At 44.2% G+C, this 12,058-nt stretch overlaps 1 protein-coding gene across 2 annotated transcripts in view; it reads left to right on the top strand.

The window, feature by feature from the left end:
* The window catches only part of LOC144755156 (glutathione S-transferase omega-1-like), a 320,432-nt gene that overhangs the window by 263,489 nt on the left and 44,885 nt on the right, over positions 1-12,058 (top strand). For both annotated transcript variants that reach the window (XM_078643737.1, XM_078643736.1), the window contains one exon: positions 5,185-5,291. In XM_078643737.1, the coding sequence (XP_078499863.1) occupies positions 5,185-5,291 (107 nt within the window). The remainder of the gene's footprint in view (positions 1-5,184; positions 5,292-12,058) is intronic.

Genomic DNA, 12,058 nt, shown 5'->3' with positions numbered 1-12,058 from the left:
GCAGGCCTCGCCTGAGTAAACTGCTTCCCTTTGAGTAGAGGAAGGATATATTGTCTAAGAGGGGCATTATAAAAATCACAAAACAGGACAAAATGAAAAGTATCTTGATCAAAGAAGTTATCACAGGAGCACGGGGCTAGATGATTGGCCTTGTCCCCACCAATAGGGCTAGAAACCAATACAATTGGTTCAGCCCAAAGAGAGTCAACATAAAATGCTGAGGGTTGTTGACAAAGGTTATATATGGTTTGGTACACCCAGGGGTGGAGATGATAACGTGCATGTGGACAGAAGGTTTTACTAATTCTGTGCATTCCAAAGATAAATCCCCCCAGCTAATATTCTCTGGGTGAAAATACAAGTTAAGGTGACCCATCTCCTGGCAAATAAAGCTGACATAATTCAGCCACAGAATGAATTTGGCCTTTTCCAGAAGCATACAGTTCATTAGTATAATCCTATTAAGCTTCAAATCAGGGTTAGACCAAATTGAAATCCATCTTAACAAAGGCCACATTGACAGTAAACATGAAATGTAACTCGCCCCAAGCACTCCATGGATCACAAAAGAAGCTGTGGATTGGGGCAATGCCAGGAGATATCTCAAAAATGTATTCTCAATGATTTTCCAGTCATGAGTTTTTATGTGGCCCCAAATATCTGTCCCTTATGAAGCCAGAGAAATGCACTTGGATTGATAAATGTGTAAGAGAGCCTTAATTGGTTTAATCCCCAAGTGACTTGCAAAATGAAGCACAGAGGTCACTGAGGTGGCAAAGCCATTTCTTTTAGCTTTTTAAAGTTGTGCTCCTGATCTTTTTGCAAAAAAGAACATTTGATGGACAGAATGCAGAACACTTTCATACATTCACCCCAGTACAGAGATCTGGGCCTAATTAGTCTTTTTTTTTGCTCCCCATGCCATTCCAATTTGCACTCAGCCGTTTGCAAATCAGCCTTGACCCTGTGCCCAATGGGAATAGTCCAGCCCGCACTGCCATGCCAGGTCCTCCTGGACAGGAAACAAGCATCCTAGGACCGGTTTCGGGGTTTCACCCCCTCATTAGCCAGGATAGCTTGACTCCAGTGGCATGGAGAGCACGGGACCCACGTCTGGGCATACCCGTCCCACTCGTTGTGACAACTGCAAAAAAAAACATTTGGTGGACAGAATGCAGAACAATTTCATATATTCATCCCAGTACAGAGATCTGGGCCTATATCAGTCATTTTTTTCATCCCCGCGCCATTCAAATTTGAACCCAGCCATTTGAAAATCAGTCTTGACCCTGTGCCCAATGGGAACAGTCCAGCCCGTACTGCCAGGCCAGGTCGTCCCTCGACTGGAAACAGGCATCCTAGGACCGGTTTCGGGGTTTCACCCCTCATCAGCCAGTATATCTTGACTCCAGTGGCATGGAGATCATGGGACCCATATGTGGAAATACCCATCCCACTCTGGGTGTCAACTGCAAAAAGAACATGTGATGGACAGAATCTAGAACAATTTCATGCATTCACCTCAGTACAGAGATCTGGGCCTAAATCGGTCATTTTTTGCTCCCCATGCCATTCCAATCTGAACCCAGCCATTTGCAAATCAATCTTGACCCTCTCACATGATCTTTGTGCATCACAAAGAACCCCTAAATAAGGGAAAGCGGTAACCTTGGTCATTTTGGCCCCTGCCAGGTTATAAACTCTCCTTCCCCTACCTCCCCTCCCTGTAACCATTATATGTGACTTTTTAAAATTTGTGCATAAATCCCGCCATCCATAAAAGCAACAAATGCATTTAGCATCCTTTGGAGGCCGACAGCGGTCCTAGAAAATAGGACGACATCCGCGTACAAAAGAGATGGAATGTTACAAACATTTGCATGAGGGATATCTGGGCTGGCTGCATGAAGAGTCTCCCCCATCTCGTTATCATGGAGGGTAGATAGTACTAGGGCCAAAATACAGCCCAGCCTCACGCCATGCAGGGCTTTGTGGTCACCACACATCTATATTGTGTCCTACACAGTGCCACTTCTTTAGTGTTGCTGGGATTCTTTTTCAGGGCAATCAGCATATTATGGTGGGCTCACGAACATGCATGATGAAACCATTTGGAGACAGCAACCAGCACCACCGACCTATTTATCCCAAAGAGAGATGCCCCCTAATAAACTCACAAATATTAGCGAAGGCAACCAGAATTCCCTCAGCTAAGGAGGAATCCCCCATTAAAAGGAAGACGGCTGGCCCACAAGTTAAATCTAGGTTAGACATTAGATTAAGGGGGACCATCTTGAACTATTTCAAATGTCGCCCCTGGTCTCTCCCAATTGTGCCCTTATTGGATCTCATGATCTACACCAAATCATATTTAAAGGACAGACTCAAAGGGTTGTGGCCATTGAATTGCCTCCACACCTCACCATTCTGTGAAACTGAATTAACAAAGATAGGAGAGAGCCGAATAAAATGAATGGAGGAATTATAACCCCTCCCAACAAATGTGGGCACAGCCATATCCATGGTGGGCCAAGTCCCCCTATAATTTAAAAGTTGCAAATTATTATCAGCCATGATGGTGTGTTTAAAATGGGGGTTCCCCTCACAGTTCATCTCCTCCCCTCCAAGACAAGCCTCCGTACATAAGTGAACTTTAAAATTGCCCAACATAATCACCCTGGGCGGGACACATTGCTTTTCCAAGTAGTCAACCAAAAACAAATTAGGTGCCCTCAGATGTTCATTCTGGGTATCCCAAAAGTGAGAATTGTAGAAGTTGATGACTAGGAGTTATAAGGTAGATGAAAACGTCAAAGTGACTGCGAGACGAACTGGGAACTTGTGCGAACTTGAACCTTATTAGGTGGGATATCGAAGAAGAAGATGGTATAGCTGGTAGAAAAAAGGAGCAATACCCATCTAAGAAGAAAGTCATAACAGTATCCCAAGTCTCTTGCAGCCCTAAGATTTGAAAATCCTTGACAAAACTCAACCAATTCACATCTGATTGTTTGTTGGCTAGACCTGCCACATCCCAACTAGAAATATTACAATGAGAATCCTCAGAGGGAGTGCACTCTGTCACTTTACTCTGCACAACTCTATGCCACTGCACTCTACACCAATGCACTCTACACCACTCGACTCTGCTGCACACTACGTCACTTTACTCAGTAGCACTGCCCTCTCTGCCACTGAACTCTATTTCACTCTACTCTGTGCCACTTTATTCTACTCCACACCACTCTAAGCTACTCTACTGCACTCTACGCCAATGCATTCCATGCCACTATAATCTACTGTGCGCCACTGCATTCTACAACAGTCCTAGGTCACTACACTTTGCACCACTCCACACCAATGCACTGTACGCCAGTACTCTATTCCACTCCACTCTACCTTGCCCCACTCCACACTACCCTGCACCACTCCACCATAATCAACTTCACTCTACTCAACTTCACTCTACTCTACTCTGAAGCACTCTACTCTACTCCACTCTGCACCAATCCACTCCACGCCACTGCAACCAATGCTGTGTCACTCTACTTTACACCACACTACTCTATGCCACTGCACTTTAAACTGCACCACTGTAATCAACCCTGCATCACTGATCTCTATGCCACTCTACTCCACTCTACACCACTGCACATTATGCCACTTCACTCTTCACCACTCTACTCCACTCTGCAACACTCTACTCCACTCTGCGCCACTATACTCCACTCTGCGCAACTTCACTCTATGCCATTTCACTCTACACAACTGCAATCTATTCTTTAACGCTCTACTCTATGCCACTGCACTCTATGCTACTCTACGTTGCTGCACTCTGTGCTACTCTACGTGACTGCACTCTACACCAATGCACTCTACATCACTTTACTCAAACCCTATGCACTCTGTGCCACTGAACTCTACACCAATCTACTGTGCACCACTGTACTTTTATTCCACTTCACTCTAGGCCACTCTACTACACTCCACTCTACGGCACTCCATGATACACCACTCTAAGATGCTCTAGTCCATTAATCTCTGCTCCATTGACACTCTACTTCACTCTTTGCTACTCCACTCTACAGCACTCTACTCCACTCTACTAATCTCTATGCAACTCCCTCTATGCCACTTTACTCAACTCTATTCTATGACACACTACTCCACTCCTCTCCATACCATTCAACTCTATTACAATCTACTCTGCACCACTGTACTTTACACCACTACACTCTAGGCCACTCTACTCCACTCTACTCCACTCCACTATAGTCCACTCTAAGATGCTCTAGTCCATTAATCTCAGCTCCATTGACACTCTACTTCACTCTTTGCCACTCCACTCTACAGCACTCTACTCCACTCTGTCATTCTATGTCACTTCTCTCCACTCTATTCTATGACACACTACTCCACTCTACTGTACTCCACTCAATGCCATTCCACTCTTTGACAATTTACTCTGCTGTATTCTACTCTATTGTACAACACTCTACTCCACTCTACACAACACCCTCTATGTTCCTCCACTCTGCTGTACACCACACCACAACATGGTATTCCACCGTTCGCCACTCAACTCTATGGCCTTCCACTCTACAACACTCTACGACACACTACACACTCTACTCCCTCCATGACACTCCACAACACTGAACGCTACTCCAAAACACTCCACTTCAATCCTTTCCTCTCCACCGCCACGACTCTACTGTGCGCCACTCTATATCGCTCCATAGCACTCCGCTCTACAACACTCCACGCCACTCTCCTTTACCCTACTAATTTTTAGCCATGCTGAACATCAGCATCTGGTACCTGTGGGAAAGGATCCTTCTAATAGATCCATGAGATGCCAGGGATGCACCACTTTACCTGGGCACAGAGCTTCAGATATAATGAGACCAGAAAACTGACCTCCTAGACCTTAAGAGTTAATTTCTAGACAGGCTAGCCCTCTCCTGTGTAATTATTGCTTCTATCCACAGAGGATGTGGGGGCGGTCACCCCTTTCTAGCTTCTCACTCCCTCGTGGTTATTTACATTTGTACTATTCATAAAAAGGGCAATGCAAAGATGACAACAATGATTCAATCTGTTGTACTGTTCACATAAGTATGTTTTATGTTCATCTTCAGGTTTTACTTGCCTTATGACATTGTTTATGTCTGTGTATTGTAGGTCCTCATTCATCAGAAGACTCCTTACTTTGGTGGCGTGTCCGTGTCCATGATCGACTACATGATGTGGCCCTTTTTTGAACGTGCTGAAGCATTTTGTTTTCAGGAGTAAGATGCCTTTACTTTGTTTTATTTATAAAATGACGTTTGTTTAACAATCACTGGCAAAGGTAGTCATTTTGACATCTATATTGTGAAAAGGAATTTGTTTTACCACTGTTGGGGGAAGTTGGCCGAACCTCAGAATACAATGTGAGATTAGTTCTGTTTCCAATATTATCAGTAAAGCATGTACATGAATACGTGATAAGCGCAGGTTCATACAGGTTTTTGTGCTGAAGGCAGGGTAACAGACAGTTATCTGGCAGCGCCATCTGGTGGTAGGTGTCAGGATCATGCTCTGTTTAGTGACAGCAATGAGACTGAGGCCCAGATTTATCAAACTTTCATGCAAAGCAGCAAGACACCTAGCTGCACGACTTGAAAGGAAGAGGGCTGGAATCCACTGTATTTTTAGCATTAGGCAGTGAATTCCTGTCCTTTCCTAGCACAGTACACTGTCTTATGCCAATGCAGGCACCCTTGGGTCACGGTGCAAGGGCGCCTGCGTTGTAGGCAGGATTGTATATGTGCGGGAAGGGACACCTGCCTGCCCAAAAACAATCCTCAGAGGCATTTTCCTCTATCTATGCATGCTGCAGAATGCGGCACACATAGAAATAAGAAAAATAAGGACAAATCAAAATATTTCTCCTCGTTGCATCATACCTGGGGAGGCGTAGCATTTTGCAGCATTCCCAGGTCTACCACTAATGGTAAATCTGGGAATGCACCAAAGTCCATGGGGTGATGCAAGGAAACGCCCACGCATCACCCATGGAACGCCTCCCTGGGGCAGAGTAATGCAAGCAGCGATTTGCGCTGCCTTGCATTACTCCAGATGTATCAAGCCATGCAAGGTGGGCCTTGCTTGGCCTGATAAATCTCACTTAGGTTTTGAGTCATCCTTGCGAACCCGTGTCTGGAGCAAGGGTGACACAAAACCTTGATAAATCTTGCCAACAGGGTTTGCACAGAAGATCAGGAGTTTCAGTAAGACAACGATTCAGTGAAATCTCCGCTTACAGAAAACACATTTTTATATTACAGCCAACACATGGAAATGCACTGTTATTACGTGCATAAAAGTGCGCAAATGTGCATGTCCTCAGTAATGGTGAAGTACAAAACATTAACCCTTGTAAGGGATTTTTTTTTGTAAATGTTACAAATGACCCAGTTAATTTGAAAGATATGTTAAAGAGCTATAAAAAGAAAGCAGGTATCCCTGTTCTCAGGGGCGGCTCCTCCGCTATGCGGCGTCCCACTGCTTTTAGGCAGTGCACTGCAAAGGAAACATAAAATGATAACTTTGAGTTGTTTTTTCGTTTTATGTTTCCTGTTTGCAGGCAGGCAGGGCTGCTCTGCTCTAGGACAGGGTCGGAGAGGAGTGGTTTGCCCACTCCTAACTGCGCAATGACTGTTTGGTCGGCCCAAACCAGTTATGCACACTTTCCCTGTTCTCCATGCAGGCTGCATTACAGACTGCGTGGAGGACAAGCCCGGGCCCCCTTTTCCTGGTTGAGCGACAAACAAGGATGCTCGTAAATAATCACAATGCTGGACTGGTCAGGGGAGCCTGGGTGCTAACCAATCACAATGCTGCATTGGTCAGGGGAGCCTTTTCTGTCTTTTCTGTGACTCGGAGAGCAGGAGCAGAGATGTTGGACCGGTGCGGCAAGTGCTTCTTTTATTTATTTATTTTTTACCGTTACCCTCACTCCCTCTCACAACCCTACCACTCCCCCTCCCCATTTGTCAGTCCCGCCGTCCGCAAATCATGTCGGCCGCCACTGCCTGTTCCCAGATCCTTGCATATGAAGGTAATACTGGGGATATTGCAAAAGTTATCTTCCCTTAAAAGAGGGGTGGGGGGAGTGCGCATGGGCACACACACCAAAGCAAGCATTTTTTGGCAGAGCAAGATTATGTGAAACATCATTTAGCTTTTTGCTCCTAGGCCATTTCCCCTAACATACAAGCCATGAACAGATTTAAATATTTTCCCAACAACTGTTTCCCCATTAGTAAACATCACCTGACTAGGATTCAAAATAATCCCCATGCTAAGTGATAACGTTCAATCAAAAAATAAAGCAGATTGTAAGGGTTGTGTGTTATGACACTGAGCAGAACGAGGCGCCGTTACACATGTCCTCTGCGGCGGATGCCTTAATCCTTAGAGCGATCTCATTTGCAAATCAATTGAAATAGCAAAGACATGATGTTCTACCTGCTCTTCTGTTACATCTATTTTTCTCAGCAATGATTTGTAAACCACTGTATGAGTGATTACATCATTCCTTGCTTGTTTAGTGAGCCCCGCTGTATGTAAATGTAAATGTAAATGTCGGAATTTGTAAAGCGCACAGCTACCTCCACCGGAGGTGTCCCGGCGCTGTCCGCATACCGCTTAGGAACCCTTCCTGGCTTTCCTGGGAAATGTCCACTCCTGGGCACCCCCCAGGTGCAGCCAGGCATCCCAGCACTGTTGGGGCCGTTGTGGAGACTAAGCAAGCTATTGCCCAGAGTTGCAGCGTGGGACCCATGATCAGAACAGGCACTGAGGCGAGAATATCCAGTCAGGGGAATTAATGAGCCGGAGACCCGCCGAGGCAGGAATCGAACCCTGGTCCCTGGCCAGAGCTCTGCATCAAGGTCTGCCTGCTCTAACCATTGAGCCATTGAGCCACACTATGTGATCATCTTTGTACTAAAAGAGGTGTATTCACCACAACTGGAATACTGACATTTCTTGCCTAGGAGATAAGAAGTTAATTATAGCTAACCTGACGTTCTAATGAGAGTGTCACCTTATGTGGGTTGAATGTATGACGTTACAACAGATGCTATTACAACGCAGTTATCACAACGTGCATGCCATTACATCGTATTACCATTCCAAGGTAACATTTTACCACACATGTGCCATTACAACAAATGTTTAGTAAGGGATATCATCCTCCAGAGGTCGATGAAGTGATCACTTGGGAGTGTAAAACAATGACAACCTCATTTATAGTAGCAGAATAAATGGGGAAATATGAGTAAAACGTGTTTGAGCTATGCACTTTCCCCTCATATTTTTACTATGTCCTCAGTGGCAATAAAGGTGATGAAATACCCTCTTAAGGTGTGGAGATTTTGAGGAAAAAGTGTACTTCTTTACTCTTATGTATCTCCATTCATTTTCCTCTTCTTCATATGGAAGCTGAGATGTTTGCCATGTAGACGAGAAACTGCATTCATTAGCCACCTGCTTTTAGCTAGTGTTTTCTAAAGGACACATTGAACCAAGGAGAAATTGGATAACAAAAGCTCTAAAAAACAGAAGCACTGTGTCACACAATATACAGAGGAGTAAAACGATTTTTTTTTTATTTTCCTTAGAAAGATGGAACAGTAACTGTGTGGATAGTCAGGAAAAAATGTAATTGGACAACTGATGTTGTTCTTACTGCCTGCGGCTGTTGACAAGGCTGCTACTGTTTTATTCTCACTACTTTGGGTTTTATAGTGTGCACGCTGACACCTATGGTGCTTTTAAGTTTTACTGCACTTTTTGGCATTTCTTACCTTCTGTGTGCTCTTGGCACTTGGTCCCATTCCACCGCGGCTGTGTGACGTTTGCGTGGAGGGCGTTCTCTTTCATCTTTCACTCTCTGCCCTGCTCTGCTGGTGACACACTTCCAGGGTCAGAGGGGCCGGTCTAGTTTCGCCTCTCCATACTCCATTTAAACACAATGGGACAGTGGGCGTGCAGCGGGTGCGCCCCTGGCACCGCTAAAGCATGCCCGTCTGTGCCCGTCCGCGCCTGGACTTTGCCAGACGCCACACATGCTGCTGGTCCACTTGCCGAAAAGCAAACCTAGTCACGTGGAGACCTACTGGCTATCAGGAAACTGGTCAGCTTATGCGATGATCCCCCATGTACTTTGCTTGAAGGCCCTTCTGTTGTAGAAGTTGTGGGTTCAATTCTTGGGTAATTACATCCCCTCCTACTTCCTTCTCCCCCCCCCCAGGCGCATCATTAAACTCCTCAGCCTTAACTGCCGTTTCGTAGCAAAACATTTTGCTGAGGTTTATGATTTGTGCCAGGATGAGTCACCTGCGCTTCTCTTTCCAACAGAGATCTAGCTCTCAGCTGATATGGTGGCTGAGCCAGGTCTGGCGCTTCCCCGGGGCTTCAGCATTGTGAATCTCAACAGAGAAACGAGAGGAGGCAGTATCGCGGTTACCTTTAAATCCTGCTAAACTTGCACCTTCGTGAAAGAGGTCTTGGTTAGCTGTGAGTGCGCGCGGTTTAGGATCTTCCTCAATGCCAGTTATACAATGTCCGGGTTATTGGTCTACCGACCGCCGGGGCCCTTTAAAGAGTTCAGGGTGGCACTAACTGATGCAGTAAGTTATTTGGCTATGATCTGCCAACTTTAGCATTATTGGTGACTTAAACCTACATTTGGATAATATACATGACTCTGAAATGGGTAATTTTTAGCATACCTTGCTGCCCTTCAGATGATTCAACTTGTTCCAGGACGTACCCATTTTGTAGACCACTTGCTTGACCCAGTTTTTTCTAATATTCCTGCCCTCACAGTTAATACTCCCATCCCGATGAGTTGGTCCGATTACAATCTGGTAACCATGATACTCTCGGGGGTAGAGCCCTTACAGAGGGTGGCCCAGAAGTCAATCCCTAAACGTCCTTGGCACAAACTTTACATTGATCAACTTCATGCCCTCCTCTCTACACACACCCTCAGCATGCCGGATAACCCTTATGCAGCAGATAAAGCCCTATCTGACAGAATTTGGCGGCCTCCTGATACACTCATCCCTGTGAAGTGGTCTATGAGTCGCAACAGTAAATCCAGCCTATGGTATAGTAGTAAACTTACTACTATCCGAAAAGCATGCAAAAGGTTGGAACGGGCATGGTGACGGATAATGATCCAGTCCTGAAGAGGCATTATCAGGCAGCCATCAAGAATTATCACAGGGCCATCCAGAAGGAAAGGACGGCCTACTTTGCTGACGAAATCAGAAGTAGCAGCAATCCTGCTAAAAGTATTTTTTCAATACTTAAAGATCTCAAAGTGGCAGGGTCACCTATAACGCCCCTGATTTTGTCTAACCAACAATGTGAGAATCTTGCCGCCTTCTTCATTAAGAAGGTGGAGAACATCTATAGGACCTTCCCCCTTACCTCAATCAGATCAGGTCCTGTTCATAGACCCCTCTCCACCCCCACACTGGCTGTGTTTCCATCAATCTCCCAAGATGAGATGCGTATGTTATGTAGTAGGGTTAAATCAGGTTCTCCTACAGATCCTCTTAAGCCTTAGCAATTTCCTAAATCTCTGCCTTCACTCCTTATACCTCTGTGTCAGCTGATTAATCTGTTCCTGTCCATGGCGGCTTTCCCCAGGGCTTGGAAACATGGTGTTAAAAAAACCTACATTGTACGCCACCAAACCAGAGACCTTTTGCCCCATCTCTGTCCTGCCGTGGGTGTCCAAGATCGCCAAGGCTTACAATAACTCCAGCCTGACAGGACACTTGGAAAACAACAGCACGCTTCACTCCTCTCAGAATGGTTTCTGCCCGGGTCACAGCACGGAGACTGCTCTCCTAGAATCTATGACAAAATATCGACTACAAAAATATCGAGGTACCAAAATATCACAACATAAATATTGATGACAATAATATCGGGATGCTATCTCTAACAAGGTAAGTACAAAGATATTGAAAAAAATATATTGATGTCAAAAATATCGTTTTTTAGAAAATATCGTTTTTTTTATTTAAAAAAAATAGCAACAAAATAATACTTATAAATATAAGAAACATACTTGAAAATATATTATAATATTTAAAATTAATAAATAATGTAATAAAAAATAATAATAATAAATATATAATACATAGTATATACCTAATTAATATTAACTCTAAAATAATTATTTTAATAAATTATAAAAAAATGAAAATATAATAAATTACAAATAAATTTATATACATAAAATAATAACATAAATATCAATTAATAACAATGTAAAACTAATAAAAAAAATCATTACATTTTGGATAGCGTACGGGTAAAAAGGACTATCCCACTCCAGAGAGTGCAACAGTAGGGAAAGTGTTGGATAGCGTAGGGGTAATAATTACTATTCCAACTCCAGAGAGTGCAACAGTAGAGAAAGTGTTGGATAGCGTAGGGGTAAAAAATTACTATTCCCACTCCAAAGAGTGCAACAGTAGGGAAAGTGTTGGATAGCGTAGGGTAACAATTACTAATCCCACTCCAGAGAGTGCAACAGTAGGGAAAGTGTTAGATAGCATAGGGGTAAAAATTACTATTCCCACTCCAAAGAGTGCAACATTAGGGAAAGTGTTGGATAGCGTAGGGGTAATAATTACTATTCCAACTCCAAAGAGCGCAACAGTAGGGAAAGTGTTGAATAGCGTAGGGGTATAAATTACTATTCCCACTCCAGAGAGTGCAACAATAGGGAAAGTGTTGGATAGCATAGGGGTAACAATTACTATTCCCACTCCAGAGAGTGCAACATTAGGGAAAGTGTTGGATAGCGTAGGGGTAATAATTACTATTCCTATTCCAAAGAGCGCAACAGTAGGGAAAGTGTTGGATACCGTAGGGGTATAAATTACTATTCCCACTCCAGAGAGTGCAACAGTAGGGAAAGTGTTGGATAGCGTAGGGGTATAAATTACTATTCCCACTCCAGAGAGTGCAACAGTAGGGA

This window comes from Lissotriton helveticus, chromosome 5_1 (genome assembly GCF_964261635.1).
Source record: "Lissotriton helveticus chromosome 5_1, aLisHel1.1, whole genome shotgun sequence".
Lineage (NCBI taxonomy): Eukaryota > Metazoa > Chordata > Amphibia > Caudata > Salamandridae > Lissotriton > Lissotriton helveticus.
Note: the sequence above shows the minus strand (reverse complement) of the source record. Positions and strands in the feature narration are given on the sequence as shown.